General features: G+C 49.6%; 1 protein-coding gene across 6 annotated transcripts in view; it reads left to right on the top strand.

Annotated features, from left to right (window-relative positions):
* ADGRL1 (adhesion G protein-coupled receptor L1) overlaps positions 1 to 19,555 on the top strand; it is a 427,170-nt gene that overhangs the window by 393,326 nt on the left and 14,289 nt on the right. For all 6 annotated transcript variants that reach the window (XM_088480320.1, XM_088480321.1, XM_088480324.1 and 3 more), the window contains 4 exons: positions 2,517 to 2,608; positions 2,745 to 2,913; positions 13,661 to 13,868; positions 13,971 to 14,096. In XM_088480320.1, coding sequence (XP_088336446.1) covers positions 2,517 to 2,608; positions 2,745 to 2,913; positions 13,661 to 13,868; positions 13,971 to 14,096 — 595 coding nt within the window. The remainder of the gene's footprint in view (positions 1 to 2,516; positions 2,609 to 2,744; positions 2,914 to 13,660; positions 13,869 to 13,970; positions 14,097 to 19,555) is intronic.

Here is a 19,555-nt window from a genome sequence, read left to right on the forward strand (position 1 = left end):
TTTTCACTACACACATGTACACAGCACACATTAACTGTTACTACACACATGTACATCGCACACTTTAACTTTCACCTACTGTACACACATGTACACAACACACATTACTACACACATGTACATCGCACACTTTAGCTTTCACCTACACACATGTACACCGCACAATTAACTTTCACTACACACATGTACACAACACACATTAACTTTCACTTACACACATGTACACTGCACACATTAACTTTCACTTACACACATGTACACAGCACACATTAACTTTCGCTTACACACATGTACACTGCACACATTAGCTTTCACTTGTACACATGTACACAGCACACATTAGCTTTCACTTGTACACATGTACACAGCACACACTAATTTTCACTTACACACATGTACACAGCACATATTAACTTTCACTTACACACATGTACAATATCTATTCCTATCCTCATTCACACACATGTACAGTAACTATCTCTACCCTCACTCACACACATGTACAGTATCTATCCCTACCCTCACTTACACACATGTACAGTATCTATCCCTACCCTCACTCACACACATGTACAGTATCTATCCCTACCCTTACTCACACACATGTACAGTATCTATCCCTACCCTCACTCACACACATGTACAGTATCTATCCCTACCCTTACTCACACACATGTACAGTATCTATCCCTACCCCCACTCACACATATACAATACCTATCCCTACCCCCACTCACACACATGTACAGTACCTATCCCTACCCTTACTCACACACATGTACAGTATCTATACCTACCCTTACTCACACACATGTACAGTATCTATCCCTACCCCTACTCACACACATGTACAGTATCTATCCCTACCCTTACTCACACACATGTACAGTATCTATCCATACCCCCACTCACACACATATACAATACCTATCCCTATCCCCACTCACACACATGTACAGTACCTATCCCTACCCTTACTCACACACATGTACAGTATCTATCCCTACCCTTACTCACACACATGTACAGTATCTATCCCTACCCCCACTCACACACATATACAATACCTATCCCTACCCCCACTCACACACATATACAGTACCTATCTCTACCCTCACTCACACACATGTACAGTATCTATCCCTACCCTCACTCACACACATGTACAGTATATATTCCAACCCTCACTCACACACATGTACAGTATCTATCCCTACCCTCACTCACACACATGTACAGTATCTATCCCTACCCTCACTCAAACACATGTACAGTACCTATCCCTACCCTTACTCACACACATGTACAGTATCTATCCCTACCCTTACTCACACACATGTACAGTATCTATCCCTACCCCCACACACACACATGTACAGTATCTATCCCTACCCTCACTCACACACATGTACAGTATCTATCCCTACCCTTACTCACACACATGTACAGTATCTATCCCTACCCCCACTCACACACATGTACAGTATCTATCCCTACCCTCACTCACACACATGTACAGTACCTATCCCTACCCTCACTCACACACATGTACAGTACCTATCCCTACCCTTACTCACACACATGTACAGTACCTATCCCTACCCTCACTCACACACATGTACAGTATCTATTCCTACCCTCAACACCTGTACAGTATCTATCCCTACCCTCACTCACACACATGTACAGTATCTATTCCAACCCTCACTCACACACATGTACAGTATCTATCCCTACCCTCACTCACACACATGTACAGTATCTATTCCAACCCTCACTCACACACATGTACAGTATCTATCCCTACCCTCACTCACACACATGTACAGTATCTATTCCTACCCTCACTCAAACACATGTACAGTACCTATCCCTACCCTCACTCACACACATGCACAGTATCTATCCCTACCCTCACACACCTGTACAGTATCTATCCCAGGGGCGTATTTATGATGGGCACACCCAAAATACTTACCTCTCCGGAGTCCCTGTAAAAACGGCTGCAAAATGGCTGCCACGGACATTTTGCCATCGTTTGCGCATGCGCAGTACAGGGACACGGTGACATGTTTATGCGCTATAGACTCTGGGCACACTCTAGTGCCCAGAGTCTATAAGTGCGGGGCTGGCCGCGCACCGCTCAGTGCGCAGCCGGCTGCCGGACGGAAATGAGGGGGCCCGTGTTGGAGACTGCACACGGGCCCCCTCCTCTCTAGAAACGCCCCTGATCTATCCCTACCCTCACTCACACACATGTACAGTACCTATCCTCACACATATCTACAGTACCTATCCTCACACACATGTACAGTACCTATCGTACCTATCCTCACACACATGTACAGTATCTATCCCTACCCCCACTCACACACATGTATAGTATGTATCCCTACCCTCACTCACATACATGTACAATATATATCCCTACCCCCACTCACACTCATGTACAGTATCTATCCCTACCCTCTCAGACCAACTCACATAGTCTCTCTCTCTCTCTTACTTCTTTCTAGGTGAACCTGCTTATCCTCCTGGTCACTCTCCACAAGATGCTCCGCTCCTCCTCCGTCCTGAAGCCAGACTCCAGCCGCTTGGAGAACATAAAGTGAGTGCTCTCAGTAATCTTTAATAACCCTGATCTCACCTCATAATCACCTTGTTTCACCTTCAACCTTAATCCTCCTTCCCCATACTTGTACATTATGTTTAATTCTATAACCATCTGATTTTGTTTTGTTTAGGTCCTGGGCTCTTGGAGCAGTTACCCTCCTCTTCCTTCTGGGTCTCACTTGGGCATTCGGCCTCTTGTTCTTCAATAAAGAGTCCCTAGTCCTGGCATATCTTTTTACTACCTTCAACGCTTTGCAGGGCCTGTTCATATTCATCTTCCACTGTGCTCTCCAGAAGAAGGTTAGCATTCAGAGCATAGCATCGGTAACATGGGGCTCGCGGGGAGCCTTGCAAATAACACGGCCCCAGCAGAAGGCCACACCACTGCAATTATGCTCTGCAGAAACCTTAAATACACCTACACAAGAAAGTCACTGACCTGTGTACACTTCATATTGTCCTGTAGAGCCTCACAACACAAAGTGGTGGCCCGTTAGTACACGACACAGCAGCCGAGAGCATCAGCACACAGGAACTGCATGTTCTTGTCTCCATCTTAAACACAAAATGAGGTAAAGTCTGGCATTTATTAGTCACCACACAAATTATAATGTAAAACTTCATGCAGAATGCACTTCTCACATGCTACAGCATCACACTAAGGAGCTCATTCAGACCCGCTCGCTAGATGTGTTCGCTCGCACCCTCGCTAGATGTGTTCGCTTGCACCCTGCGTATGCAAATCCAGCGCACTCCCAGCAAGGCAGGTGATCGCACGGCATGGCATTAGCACGCCTACTATGTCTTGGCGTGCAATCACTCTGTGTATACAGATGCCCACCAGCCATTAATAAGACGCCCACTTGCGCACGTCATCTCCTGGAAGTGCATGAAAACATTGGTACATCGAGCACCATCAGATGCGATCACAGCTCTTGAGGTTGACTATACCCTGCCACAAAAACTGTGATCACTTCAGTGTGAAATTCAACCAGGTGACGTGTACTATGATGCTGCCTGATAATTATGCACGCCTCTGAAACGGCGTTGAGACGCTCAGGCACACCTGCGTTCGCACCTCCACTCCCCCGTTACTACTGCCCTGCCCCAGTTACCACCCACAAACGGCCTCTCCTGTCACTCATTCAGATGGGCTGTCTATGCTGAGCGAGCGAGCGAACGCTTCCCGATCTTTTGCAGTGGTTCGCGCATGCGCAGATTGCAGATATAGGCCAGCTATGAGCGTTCGCATCCTAGCGAGCGGGTCTGAATCAGCTCCTAAGTTCCTGGTGCTTTGTGATTTCTTACAATATATCATGAACACTGGATCATTGGAAGTTTGTTTTCAGTGACTTAGGGCCTGGTTCAGAGATGGACGATAATGTCTCCGTTGCTGCTGCAAATGTGTACGCAACGGCTGTGCGAAAATATGCAAATGTTGCAACTGCTGGGATTTGTATCGAGAGGCCCACTGGCGGCTTCGTAAATTCAAGCGACTGCGTACACAGACACAGCATCAGTCGTAGATCAGTCGATTATCGGAGTTCTGCGTTTTGAATGAATTTAATATGTAAGATATGTCTTGTTGTTGTTATGTGGTCTAATGGCTTACTTTTTTATATGTAAAAAAGTAAGACTTGGCAGCTTTACCTTTAGAGATGTGGGAGATATTCACCAACAAACAAATAAACTTCTTCATATATATATATATATATATTAGGGGTGTGCACCGGACACTTTTCGTGTTTTGTGTTTTGGTTTTGGATCTGGATCTTTCTTCGTGTTTTGGATCTGGATTGGTTTTGCCAAAACCACCCTTCCGTGTTTTGGGTTCTGGGTTTTGTGTTTTGGATCTGGATTTTTTCTTAAAAAATAAAAAAAAACGCTAAAATCACATAAATGGGCCTTTTTTTGTTCCTACGCTATTAATAACCCCAATAACATTAATTTCCACTCATTTCCACTCTATTCTGAACACCTCACACCTCACAATATTGTTTTTAGGCCAAAAGGTTGTACCGAGGAAGCTGGATGACTATGCTAAGCGACACAAGGGGGCGGCACAAACACGTGGCCCATCTAGGAGTGGCACTGCAGTGGCAGACAGGAAGCCAATCAGCGTTATGGTGCCCATTTGCATGTAGCACGAACCCGGGAGATCCGTGCTACATGCATCTGTGTGATTGGCACAGAGCAATGACAGGTCCGTGAGACCCGTCTGTGCTGCTGTGGTAAAAAAAAAAAAAAAAACCTGTGTAAAAAAAGAAAAAAATGGCGTGCACCCCCCCAAAAAAGAGCAACCAGCCCCGGGCATTAGTAACCCAGTGCTGGGTGTGCTTAAATACAGGGGACAAACGACGTAGGGGTCCCCTGTACTTAAGCACAACCAGCACCGGGCTAGTCAGAACCAGCGCTGGTTGCCAAAATACGGGGGACAAACGACGTAGGGGTCCCCTGTATTCTGCGCAACCAGCTCTGGGCTCTGATCCGGTCCTGGTTCTGGAAATATAGGGGACAAAAAATGAGTAGGGTTCCCCTGTATGTTCCAGAACCAGCACTGGACTTTTTCTAGCGGGGGGCTGATGCCACAGCCAGGGGAGCCCTTTCACCGGGCCCCCCAGCCGCAGCATCAACCCTGACCGCTAGTCAGCCCAGGCCGGGGATCCCTGGAGAGCTGGGGACCCCCCAATAAAGGGGTCACCCTCTCCAGGGCACCCCAGGCCCAGGCTGATAGCCCGGGGCTATCCCCGCCACCCCTGGTGGTGGTGGGTGGCGGGTTGATTGTGTGGTGTGGTGTAAATAAAGAATATCAAACATTGTCTTTACAAGTAGAACTGCAAGTCCCAGCTAGCCTGCCCCGCATGCTGGTACTTGGAGAACCACAAGTACCAGCATGCAGGGCATTAAGGGCCCACTAGTACCTGTAGTTCACCTGTAAAAAAAATGTTTAAAAAAACACAGGACACACACACCGTGACAGTATAAGTTTATTAAACATACATACATACACACACACACATGTACACATACTCACCTATGTAACCTGTAGCATCGGTCCACTTGTCCGGTAAAGTATCCTTAGGGGACCTGTGAAAAAAAACATACTCACCATCTCCTATGCGAGGTTCTGTCCTCTTCGTTCCAAAGTAGGCATCCCCGGACTTGGCAAAAAAAAAAACGAAAACGCGATCCACGAACTTAGTACCGTTCTATAGAACGGTACTTCCCGAATGAGAGCTTAGCGGCGGGGTATCACCATGGAAACCCCGCTGCTAAGCGTTCATTGGCTGAGAGAGGTCATCTCCCGTCTCTCAGCCAATGAACGGCTCCCTCCATTGTAGTCAATGGTGGGAACCGCAGGGTAAACTTTAATAACCTTGCGGCTCCCAGCATTGACTACAATGGAGGGAGCCGTTCATTGGCTGAGAGAGACGGGAGATGGCCTCTCTCAGCCAATGAACGCTTAGCAGCGGGGTTTCCATGGTGATACCCCGCCGCTAAGCTCTCATTCGGGAAGTACCGTTCTATAGAACGGTACTAAGTTCGTGGATCGCGTTTTCGTTTTTTTTTTTTTTGCCAAGTCCGGGGATGCCTACTTTGGAACGAAGAGGACAGAACCTCGCATAGGAGATGGTGAGTATGTTTTTTTTCACAGGTCCCCTATGGATACTTTACCGGACAAGTGGACCGATGCTACAGGGTATAGGTGAGTATGTGTACATGTGTGTGTGTGTGTGTGTATGTATGTTTAATAAACTTATACTGTCACGGTGTGTGTGTCCTGTGTTTTTTTTAAACATTTTTTTACAGGTGAACTACAGGTACTAGTGGGCCCTTAATGCCCTGCATGCTGGTACTTGTGGTTCTCCAAGTACCAGCATGCGGGGCAGGCTTGCTGGGACTTGCAGTTCTACTTGTAAAGACAATGTTTGATATTCTTTATTTACACCACACCACACAATCAACCCGCCACCCACCGCCACCAGGGGTGGCGGGGATAGCCCCGGGCTATCAGCATGGGCCTGGGGAGCCCTGGAGAGGGTGACCCCTTTATTGGGGGGGTCCCCAGCTCTCCAGGGATCCCCGGCCTGGGCTGACTAGCGGTCAGGGCTGATGCTGCGGCTGGGGGGCCCGGTGAAAGGGCTCCCCTGGCTGTGGCATCAGCCCCCCGCTAGAAAAAGTCCAGTGCTGGTTCTGGAACATACAGGGGAACCCTACTCATTTTTTTCCCCTGTATTTCCAGAACCAGGACCGGATCAGAGCCCAGAGCTGGTTGCGCAGAATACGGGGGACCCCTACGTCGTTTGTCCCCCGTATTTTGGCAACCAGCTCTGGTTCTGACTAGCCCAGTGCCGGTTGTGTTTAAGTACAGGGGACCCCTATGTCGTTTGTCCCCTGTATTTAAGCACACCCAGCACTGGGTCACTAATGCCCGGGGCTGGTTGCTCTTTTTTGGGGGGGGGCACGCCATTTTTTTCTCTTTTTACACAGGTTTTTTTTTTTTTTTTTACCACAGCAGCACAGACGGGTCTCACGGACCCGTTAGTGCTCTGTGTCAATGACACAGATGCAAGTAGCACGGATCTCCTGGTCCGTGCGTGCATCTGTGTCATTGAAATACACAGCAGCACAGACGGGTCTCACTGACCCATCTGTGCTCTGTGTCACTGTCAATCACACAGATGCATGTAGCACGGATCTCACGAGTCCGTGCTACATGCAAATGAGCACCATAATGCTGATTGGCTAAGAGCCGTGACAGACGGCTGTCAGCCAATCAGCACTTTGCCCATTAAAGGCAAAGGCATTTTTTTTAAAATGGCCGCTCGAGGCAAAACCTCGAGATCCGACAGCAGATCTCGAGGTTTTGCCTCGGGAGAGGGATCCGGGGCAGACAGGGAGATCCGAGCTTGGGCTCGGATCGCCCCGGATCCCCGAAGTTCGGGTGGGTTCGGTTCTCAGGGAACCGAACCCGCTCATCCCTAATATATATATATATATATTAGACTAATTACCTCACTGCTCCACAAGACACAAAATGCCTGAGTGATGTCACTAGTTCCTAGTGAATTGATAGGCAGTGCATGCTCATAAATATTGATCTAGCCCGCAAAATGGCTGCCACAATATGAAGCTTTCTACATCAGGGTCCATAGGGTATCCACAGGACACCTTGGGGTATAGTTGATGACGTCAGGCATTGGGCACCATAGAGTTAAGTTTTCAGCCTCCCAGGATGCACTAGGGTCCCCCTCCTGTACCCCGCCCCCGAGCCAAGGCATCCCAGTTTTGTTGGTGCCCGGCTCAGAGTCGGAGCACCTGTTTAGAGGGGGGCTAAGGATAGCCCCTGAAGTTTTCTTCAAGGCAGCTGTGGCTGCACATCTGGAAGTACAGCATGGACAGTCACTACTGACGTCCATGCTGTCTCCCCTACACCCCGCCGGTACCAGAACACCGGTACTGAGCCGGGGATGCTGGTAAGCATCTGGGGTCACGGCTAGCGGTGACCCCCAGATGTTTCGGACCATGGCCGGATTCAAGGGGCAGCAGGTAAGCAGCGAGGGTCCCGCGGCGGGTCCCTCCTGAGCACATGGTCCACGGTCCCCAGGCAGGGGGCTCCCTGGGGACTGGCTACAGCGTGGAGCCAGGTAACTAACCTGCGCTTCCACTACCCCCCTGGGACAGTGGGCCGCAGCTGAGCGGCAAGCCTTCGGCATCCCAGGGGTTAATTGCATGCCAGGGGAGCGCGCCTTCCCTGTACACAGCCGGCGCCTCCCCCGCTGCACACCAACCCCCTGTGCGCTGCCGATTGGCCCTGTGGCAGCGCTCCTCCCCCAGGCCGGCCTCCTCTCTGCTCCTCGGTGGCCATCTTTGTATGGTGAACGCTGCTGGAGCTGCTGACGGTTGCATTGCGGTCTGGGTCCCCCAGAATACCTCTCCTCCGTTGAAACAGGTCTGTGTATGCAGCGCTGTGTCCTACCAGGCTCTGTGTCTGTGTAGTTGAGGAACAGCGCTGATGATGCAGGGATTAATTTCTTCTGCATTGTATGTGACTGCTGCTAGCGTCTGCTGCCTGTACTTTCACTTTTCACTGTCCCTGCTCTTCCTCTGCTAAAGCCCTTGCGGTGCGGTGATTGCAGGGTTGTTCTCCCACTATACTAACAAGTATCAGTGAGAGGGGTCACATACTTACCATCATGTCTGAGAATGAATTTCCTCTCCAGCTTATGTGTACTAAGTGCAATGTACCAGTATCGGAGGGGAAGGGTAACGCGGAGGGGCTATGTCGACAGTGTTATTTCATTTGGCGCGGCCAATTACTGTCACGGCTCCGGTACAGGAACCTCCCTGGGCTTGTTTCGCTAAAGCGCTTACAACCCTAGTGGGCCAGTTAGCTCCGCCACCTGCGTTTTCCCAGATGGGATTGTCCCAGCAGTCAGTGGTGTCGTCACCCATGCAGGGGTCCCCGAGACAACTGATGGTACCCCACAGTCTCCCTATTTCCCCTCCCCAGGTTTCACAGGAGCCTGCGTGGGTTAATTCACTGACAAATTCTGTACAGCATTAGTCGGACGGGTTACAAGGGGAGTCTGTGTTGCGGCCACATAAGCGGCCTGTGGCGTCACTGTCTGCTCCTTAGGATGACAACGTGACGTCCGATGATGGTGAGATTCTGGATCTATCTGACCAAGAACCTCTCCGTACTAAAGAGTCGGACGCCAAGTCCAAGGTTTATATTCATGGCCTTATTCGGGCAGTCCGCACGGCTTTAGTTATTGAGGATGACGATCCTCCGGTGTCCAAGTCCAAATATGCCTTTTTTAAGGATATTAAGGGTGACGCCACAGTGTTTCCTCTTTCGGGTCAGTTAGTAGACTATTTAGAGGAGGCGTGGAAACACCGTGGTAAACTGTATCAGCCTCAGAGGCACTTAGCTGTGGCTTATCTGTTTGCGGACAATTATTTTTCTAAGTGGGAATCCCCTCCACAAGTGGATTCTCATGTGACACGCCTAGTCCGAAGTGCCACATTGCCCATGCCCTCCATGTCCTCCTTGAAGGATGCTATGGACCGCAAGGTGGAGATCTGCTTAAAGTCCATTTATTCCCTCGCGGGGGGGGGGCATCCAGACCGGCTATGGTCGTATGTTGGGTAGCCAGAGCTATGGAGCGCTGGGCTGATAGTTTGGAGGCGTCTTTGGATTCCGACTGTTCGGCTGAACAGGCCGATTTGGTGGGCAGTCTCCGAGATTCGGCCACTTACATCAATGAAGCGGCCTTGGATATCAGTATCCTCACATCTCTGATTTCTTCGCCAGCTGTTGCTGCTCGTCGCACCTTATGGTTGCGATCTTGGAAGGCGGACGCTGATTCCAAAAAGGGCTTAGAAGCTTTGACTTTTAATGGAGAAGTCCTATTTGGTCCGGATCTGGACAAAATTGTAGCCCGGATCTGGACAAAATTGTAGCCACGCTGGCGGCAGCCAAATCTGCATGTCTCCCGTCTGCTGCGGTCCCTTCCAGTTCGTGTACGTCATCCTTTTGGCCTTACAGGGCCCAGCGTAGGCCTAAAGCACAGTCTTTTCCCCGACAGGCTGGGCCCAAGAAATCAGCCAAGCCCAGGAAACAGGCCTGGAGTACCAGACGTCCGACCCCTAAGTCAGATGACAAACCTGCAGCCTGACGGTCCGGGCCTCCCTTTGAGGGATCCCAAAGTGGGAGGCCGCCTGCTGCTGTTCGCCCAGTGTTGGTCGATAACCACGACAGACAATTGGGTTCACGAGGTGGTTTCTCACGGGTATGCCCTCTCCTTTCGCCACAGGCCCCCATCTAGGTTCTTCACCACTGGCCTACCATTAGACCGGAACAAAGCCTTGGAACTGCAAAAGGTTTTGCACACTATGCTCCAGGCTGGAGTTATAGTGCCTTTTCCATTCTCCCAGAGGGGCCAGGGTTTCTATTCCAATCTGTTTTTGGTGCAGAAACCCAATGGGTCGTACCGTCCGATTTTCAACCTCAAGGCCCTCAACAAGTCCTTGCGGGTGCCGCGGTTTCGGATGTAGACCCTACGGTCCATCATTCTGGCGCTGGAACCTGGGGATTACATGGTGTCATTGGACATACAGGATGCTTACCTGCATGTCCCTATTCTTTTACGTCATCAACAGTTCCTCAGGTTTGCAATCCGCAATGATCACTTCTAGTTCCGGGCGTTACCTTTTGGCCTGGCGACAGCACCACGAGTGTTCACCAAGGTCATGGCGGTCATGACGGCTTACCTGCGGCTGCAGGGAGTCCGCATGTTGCCGTACCTAGACGACCTTCTGTTGGTGGCAGGATCTCCAGAGCTCCTTCTACGCCACTTAGACCTGACGATTGCAGTACTGCAACGTCACGGCTGGTTAATAAACTGGCAAAAATCCACCCTGATCCCGTCTCAGAGGATTCTGCACTTCGGAGCCTTATTGGACTGCTGACAGCAGAGGATCTTTGTGACGGGGGAAAAGATCTCTGCCTTACAGTTGAGGGTGCGCAGTTGTCTGCAGAGTCGCCGAGTGTCTCTGCACTCGGCGATGAGGGTACTGGGCTCCATGGTGTCAGTATTCGACATGGTGGAATATGCCCAGTTTCACTACAGCAATTCATCCTTTCCAAATGGAATGGACTGCCTCAGAGTCTAAAGTCCCAGACGATGGTGCTCACTCCGGAGGTTCGCCTGTCTCTAGCCTGGTGGTTGCAGAAGACCCACCTCAACAAGGGTCGTCCATTTTGGGTGGCGAACTGGGTCCTGTTAACAACGGACGCCAGCCTTCGGGGCTGGGGAGCTGTCACGTGTCCACACTTGTTCCAGGGCAGGCGGAAAAGGAGCTTCCAATAAACATCTTGGAACTCTGCGCGGTTTTCAATGTTCTCCAGCAGGCACATCGGGTTCTCCAAGTTCACCCCATGCAGGTCCAGTCGGACAACGTCACCACCGTGGCCTACATAAATCGGCAAGGAGGAACCCGAAGTCAGACGGCACTCGTAGAGGTGTCCCGCATCCTGGTCTGGGCGGAGCGCAATCTCCCGCCCATATCAGCAGTATTCATCCCGGGAGTCCTCAACTGGGAGGCGGACTTTCTCAGTCGCCAGGACGTTCATCCGGGGGAATGGTCTCTGCATCACGACATCTTTCAACTTCTGGTGGACAGGTGGGGTATTCCAGAGATAGACCTCATGGCATCACGGTACAACAACAAGTTGCCGGTGTACGGGTCTCGAACAAGAGACGAAAAGGCGTCTCTGGTGGATGCTCTGTCCGTCCAGTGGACATTCCGGTTTGCTTATCTCTTTCCTCCGTTTTCCCTTCTTCCACGGGTAATCCGGAAATTCAAACAGGAAGGAGGTACGCTCCTGTTGATAGCTCCCGCGTGGCCCAGGCGGCACTGGTTCTCAGACCTTCAGAGTCTGTCCGTAGACATTCCTCTGCAGTTGCCGCTGCGATCAGACCTGCTATCACAGGGTCCTTGTCTTCGCCCGGAGCTGGCTCGGCTGTCTTTGACGGCCATGTTAAGGTCCAGGGGTTTTTCCAGCTCTGTGGTACAAACTATGCTCGGAAACCATCTTCTGCAAGGATATACCATCGTGTGTGGCATACGTTCTTCCAGTGGTGTCGACCGAGAGGTTATGCCCCTCGGGAGTTCCGTCTATCTAGAGTGTTAGCTTTCCTAGACCATGGGCTAGACCATGGGCTTCGCCTTGCTTCTCTGAAGGTGCAGGTGTCTGCCCTGTCAGTCTGGTTCCATCGTAGGATTGCTGCGATCCCTGTTGTGCGCACCTTTATGCAAGGTTTTCTTCTAATTCAGCCACCTTTTGTTCCACCAGTGGCACATTGGGATTTAGCTGTGGTCCTGAGGGCTCTCCAAGAACCGCCGTTTGAACCACTGGGCTCAGTTCACCTTAAATGGCTAACAGCTAAAACAATATTCTTTCTGGCTATTGCTTCGGGCAGACGTGTTTCTGACTTAGGGGCTCTCTCCTGTAGACCCCCTTTCCTGATTTTTCATAGGAACAGGGCGGTGCTGCGCACTCGTCCTGGATTCCTTCACAAAGTTGTTTCAAGTTTCCATATCAACGAGGAAATCGTTGTGCCGGCTTTTAACTCACCTGATCTTTCAGTGGGTGAGGCCACTTTGGACGTTGTGTGGGATTTATGTTGACCGTACTTCTTCGTTTAGGAAGTTGGACGCCTTGTTTGTCCTCTATGACTTCCGTAAAAAGGGTTGGTCTGCTTCAAAGCAGACTTTGGCAGGTTGGATTTGTATGGCAATTTCAGAAGCTTATCTTCATGAAGGCCTTCCGGTTCCATCCTCTGTGAGGGCTCATTCCACTAGGTCTGTGGGTCCGTCGTGGGCAGCTCGACGTGGTGCCTCTGCAGTCCAGATCTGCAAGGCTGCCACGTGGTCCTCTGTCCAAACCTTTGTGAGGTATTACGCGTTTGACACCTTTGCCCCTCAGGATGCTTCCTTCGGGCGGCGGGTTCTCCATTCAGCACAGGAGCGTCCCCACCCTTAAAGGATACTGCTTTGGGACATACTCAAGGTATCTTGTGGATACCCTATGGACCCTGATGTAGAAAATATGAGATATGGTAAGAACTTACCTTTGTTATCTCTATTTCTAACGAAGTCCATAGGGTTCCACAGGAGTCCCGCCCTGTCGCACCTGTGCTGCAGATGGGCTTTATTATGGTCACCGGTTTTTTCCGTCTCCCTCTGGTGAGAATGTGATTCTTGTGTGTGTCCAGATCTTTTTTCTCTCTCTTCCTTCTCCTCCTCCGGCCTATGGCTTGGTACGTAACTGAGATGCCTTGGCTCGGGGGCGGGTTATAGGAGGGGGACCCTAGTGCATCCTGGGAGGCTGAAAACTTAACTCTATGGTGCCCGATGCTTGACGTCATCACCTATACCTCAAGGTATCCTGTGGAACCCTATGGACTTCGTAGAAATAGAGATAACAAAGGTAAGTTCTTACCATATCTCATATTTTTGTTATGTGTTGTCCATGCAGGTGCATAAAGAATACAGTAAATGTCTACGACACTCGTACTGTTGCGTAAGAGGCCCAGGAGCGGAACATGGAACCTTAAAATCTACTGTCAACAGCCGTTATTACACTCAGAGCCGGATCCGCAGGATGTGGAATGATACAGTCAGGAAACAGACGGAATCTTCCTTCATTGCAGGAGACCTTAACAGCACACCAACTATTAACAGGGGTGTGTACCTACTCTTTTTTGGTGTCTTAAATCTTTTAGTACAGGGTTAGTATTAAAAACAATCACTCCACACAACCTGACTTTTGTTTATTGTCCCCCAAGGCACCATGGGTAACCACTTGCTGACGAATCCTGTCCTGCAGAGTCGTGTAGGCACCAGCCCATATAACACTCTTATTACCGAGTCCGTGGGTTTCAGTCCTTCCTCCCCAGGATACAACGCCACTGGTGAGACACACTATATGATTTCTGTATGGCTGGATAACTACATGTCAGCTGCAGCAGAATATTGAGGATTGCTTTAATCCATTGCCTCACATGAGTAATAATAATAAGTAAATTATCAGATGTATGCAAAGGTTTCTATAACTTGACAGAAAGTGAGAGATTTCACATTGTGTGTTTACATTTATTATATAGCTGAGTGCGGGCTGCTGCTCTCTGTTATCAGTCATTTCAGACAGGGAAGACCATCTGCACTGTCCTTCAGTTAGATACGGACACACACAATGGAAACCTTATAAAAAATAATGATTTGTGAATAGTATTAATAGCTCTTCTATAAATGCCAACAAGGGGTCCGCAGCGCCTTACAAAGCACCGAAACAGTATGAACAAAACAAGAAAAACGTGATTTATAATACAAAACATTGCAGAACATGGACAAGGGTTATTACCATTGCTGCATCGGTGGTCATTATACCGAAATAAGCAGCAGGACGCCGACACCAAAGGTTTAATGCTGTTGTTGGCAGCGGCAAGGAGATGATGGTATAAGTGAGGGACGGAAAAGCAGATGAGGAAAGAGGGCCCTGCTCGTGAGAGCTTACAATCTACTGACAGATAGGGGTGACAGCGGGGAGAGATAGCAAGCGAGAAGCATGGAGCAGTGGGTTAGGATGAGATTTTGGATAAAAGATCAATAGGAGTACATACTACGCAAACTAGAAAACATAGATTGATGCAAGAAGCCTACACATTTCATTTTATGAATATAGATCTTTTTTTATCAATATCTTGTTTTGAGGGCATCAGTATCCCATTTAGGAAGCAGCAGCTCTTCCATAAATAGTAATTAGATACTAATGATATGGATTTAGTTATGAGAGTCTCAATCCCAACATCGGAATCCCGGCAAGGGAGTTAAGATAGGCGTCGAAACACGGATGCCTATCTTAATCCCAACGCCGAGGACGCCAGCCGAACAAAGGTAAGTCTGGGGCGCTCTTAGCGTTAGCCGCGCGGGGGAGGGTTAGGATTAGAGAGTCTAGCGGGGTTAGGTTTGGGGGGGGGGACTTAGGTCTAGGCACCCCTAGGGGGGAGGGTTAGTGTTAGGCACCCCCAGGGAGAGATTAGGGTTAGGCACCCCCCTCCCCCCCGGGAGGGTTAGGATTAGAGAGCGGTAACGGGGTTGGGAGGTTAGGGTTAGGCACTATGGGGGGAGGTTAGGGTTAGGCACCACTAAGGGAGGGTTAGGGCGGGACAGGGGAGGATTGAGGGTACTTACCTGCCCCAATCAGGATCTTCATCCTGTCGGGCATCTGCTGTCGCCGGTATTTCAGTCCCATTCCTAATGATACTTATTAGTGCCAGTTATTGTGGGAGGGGAGTTATATTTAATTTTATATCTATAATTTACAAAATAAACCCCATTTCACTCCTATGTATTAAAAATTAAAAGAGCAACGTTCTACATAATAATGGGAATGTCTGCAACACAGAGCTAAGTAGAGTTTCAAGAACTGTAATTTCTTCTTCAGGGTCCATATGGTTCCACAGGGAGAAATTGGGATGTAGGTGGGAAATGGAGGACCGGATACCAACAGCAAAGCTTTTCAATCCCAGGATGCTCCGGTCCTTCCCCCTATACCCCCGCCCACAGCCTGAGGGCACTTCAGTATCGTTGGTGTCCGGCAGGAGCTGGACCACAATTATAATAGGGGGCTACATTAAGCAGCCCAAGCTTTAATTTTATGATTTCAGTGACTTTTTATTTTTTACCAAATGGGTGAGAAGCACCAGACTGTTCTCCGGACATCTGTGCTGCCGTCCCATCACCCCTCCCCGGTGCTGTGACACCAAGTCTGTGCTAGGTACTCCGGGCGGAGCTCCAAGGGGGATTAGCTAGCAGGCTGCCCAGACTGCAGCCCGGAATCCAGGGGACAGGTAAGGCGGAGCCCCATTCGCGGGGACCCGCATCTTAGTGCAGTCTTGCCTCCGGTCTCAGGAGACAGCACGGAGGCACTGATGTGGACAATGGCTCGCCCACTACTCCACTAGACCACCGGGTCATAACGATACTGGCGCAGAGGCATATTATAAAGGCCAGGGGACCCGGTGGTTAACGTCAGCCAGGGGATAAGGCGCTCGCCCTGCAGCCCAGCCCTCAGCTCAGGGCGCCTTTCCACTGCGGTCTTGGTGTTCCCTTAGCTGCTCCTCCCTCCCCCTCCTCCCCCTCAGAGATGCGTGATAGCCATTTTAGGCAAGCAGGTCTCCGGGAAAAGCTGGGCCAGTCTCCCTGTATACCTCTCCCACAGGCCAGGTTATACAGCGCTATATCCTACCAGCCACTGGGGTCTGTGTAGTTGATTTTAGTGCCCATTGCAGACATTTAATGTTTTTATCTGCGTTTGAATGTGACTTGTACTAGTGCTAATCTCTATTTTCTATACTGTCAGTTTATACCTGTCCATTTTTTCTACTATACCCTGACATACTAAGGTATTGGGGGTTCATTGTACCTCACATCTGTTATTTAAGTGTGACTATCACATACTATATAGCACGGTTGCACACTACACTGTGCCATATATAGCATGGTTGCACACTACATTGTGCCATATTACACATACTGAAAGGTGTTCATTGCACAGTATCATATTGGGTATTCTATTATTCTTGTGACTATGTCTGGCAGGAAAAGAATAACAAGCAGCCTGATGCTGCTCCTCCTACTCTGATAGCTTGTAAGTCCTGCTCATAGGGCTTAGCCACAGAGAACCTTATTCAGGATGGTCTCTGTATTAATTGTTACACAGCCCCAGGTCCATCAGCCCCAGTGTCTCTTCCTCACGACCCACCCTGGGCTACCTTTTCACAAATGCTGGCAAAACTTGTGGACCAAGTAGCAGTCCCCGTGGTAGCTCCACCTATGAGATGGCCACAGCAGGTACCCCCTGCAAATTCTTTGCCTCCCCCATGAATAGACATACTGTCTACGTCAGTACACAGTTTGGCTAATACCTCTGCGGTTTTTCAGCAAATGCTGCAAAAAGAAAAACCTTTACCTACTAAGCCTACTAAACGTACTATGATATCTTCACCATCCACTCAGTTAATGGTTTCTGAGATATCATCTAGGGAGACAGAAAACGCAGATTTCTCTCACTCTGACTCCGTCTCAGGAGAAGAGGAGCCACCCCCTAAACTAAATATACCTTCTCTTGTGAGAGCTGTCAAAACTATTCTACAAATAGAAGAGGAAGAACCCGCTCCTAAGAAAAACATGCACTATTTAAGCGACAAAAGGTTGTTTTACCAGAGTTTCCTCACTCTGACCAGCTATCTGATCACATGAGTGAAGCTTGGAATATGCCCGGTAAAAGGTTTCAAATTCCAAAACGGTTCAGTTCCTTCTACTGATTGTACTAAATGGGAAGTTCCCCCAACGGTGGATTCTCGTGTAACACGTCTGGTTAAAAATGCCACCTTACCCATTCATACTGCAACCTCCTTGAAGGAGACCACAGATAGACGTATAGAAGCTTGTCATAAATCTATATATTCTCTTACAGGAGCTATTACTCATCCTGCTAGGGCTATGGCCTGGGTGGCAAAAGCCATTGAGAGTTGGGCAGAGGCCCTAGAAGAGACTTTTTCCCCTGATGCTTCGAGGGAACAGCTGTCCTACATATCTCACATTGGAGATGCAGCCTCCTACTTAGGTGAAGCACATATGGATATGGCTCTCCTGGCCTCCTGGATATCCGCCACTTCAGTAGTGGCCCGCCGTATTCTTTGGCTACGTTCCTGGAAAGCAGATTCAGTATCAAACCGGGCTCTAGAGTCTCTTTCTTATGCATGAGACATCCTATTTGGTCCAGAATTGGATACAATTGGACTACTTTGATGACTAACAAGACAGCCTTCCTGCCCTCTGCATATAATACAAAGCCACGGACGTCATCCTTTCAGTCCTTTCGCCCTCAAGGCAAAGCCAAGGGTCAGTCCTTTCCACGGCAACAGACATCAGCCAAGGGCTCCAAGCCTAGGGCCAGACAAGCCTGCAGCCTGACGGGTTGGGCCTCTCTATGGGGGCTCCCAGGGTGGGAGGCCGATTTCTTCAATTTGCCCAAGTTTGGCATCAAACCACATCAGATGCCTGGGTAAGAGAAGTGGTCTCCCATGGATACTCCCTCTCCTCCCTGAGGCGACCCCCCCCCCCCCCCCAACATTTCTTTTGCACAGGACCTCCATCGGACTCAACCAAGGCAGTGCTGCTCCAAAAAGCCATTCAGTTCTTACTGAATTCAGGAGTAATAATTTGAGTCCCCTCTTCACAACAGGGCAAGTGCTATTATTCTACCCTTTTCTTAGTTCAGAAGCCCAATGGGTGTCATCGGCCTTTTCTCAACCACAAGTCTTTGAACAAGTTTATCAGGGTGCCCAGGTTTCATATAGAAACCCTCCACTCTACTATCCTAGCTATGGAGCATGGAGATTTTATTGTATCCCTAGACATTCAGGACGCTTACCTACATGTACCTATAGCACCTTCTCATCAACAATATCTCCAGTTTTCTACACTGCAGCAACATTACCAATTCTATGTTTGGCCCCTCGGGTCTTTTCCAAGATCATGGCAGTTATGGCGACCCTCTTCTTCGTCAAGGGATCAGACTGCTCCCGTACTTAGACTATCTCTTTCTGTTGGCAAGCTCCCCAGAGATTCTTCACAGCCATCTGCAGGTAACCATTGCCTTTCCACAAATGCATGGTTGGCTGATCAACTGGAAAAAGTCTTCCTCGACACCCTCTCAAAGGATGGTACATTTGGGAGCCTTCCTGGACAAGATTTCAGCACTACAGCACAGACTATGCAGACTGCTTCACAATCGTAGAGTGTCAATTCACTCTGCAATGCAGGCCTTGGGATCAGTGGTGTCCACCTTCAACATGGTGGAGTTCGTCAATTTTCACTCCGGGCCCCTAAAACACCTGATCCCCTTCAGATGGAACAGGCTACCCCATCTGCTCAAATCCCAGATGATGAGCCTCCCCCCAGAGGTTCATCTGTCCCTAGCCTGGTGGCTACAGACTTCCCATTTAAACCAGGGTCGTCCATTTGACTGACTGGGCTCTCCTCACCACGGATGCAAGCCTCCAAAGGTGGGGCACAGTAACCGGCCAGCTCTCCTTCCAGGGCCAATGGTCCCCAGTCGAGGCAGTGTTGCCAATCAACTTCCTGGAACTTCGAGCCATTTCTAGAGCTCTCACTCTGGCTCAGAATATTCTGAAAAACAGGCCAGGACAAGTACAGTCCGACAACGCCACGCAGTGACCTACCTCAATCACCAAGGGGGCACTCAAAGTCAGTCAGCAATGACAGAAGTGTCCCGCTTTCTCACTTGGGCGGAACGCAATCTCCCAGCCATCTCTGCAGTGTTCATCCTGGGGATTCTCAATTG

This window comes from Taudactylus pleione, unplaced genomic scaffold (assembly GCF_031769625.1).
Source record: "Taudactylus pleione unplaced genomic scaffold, aTauple2 ptg000253l, whole genome shotgun sequence".
Classification (NCBI taxonomy): Eukaryota; Metazoa; Chordata; class Amphibia; order Anura; family Myobatrachidae; genus Taudactylus; species Taudactylus pleione.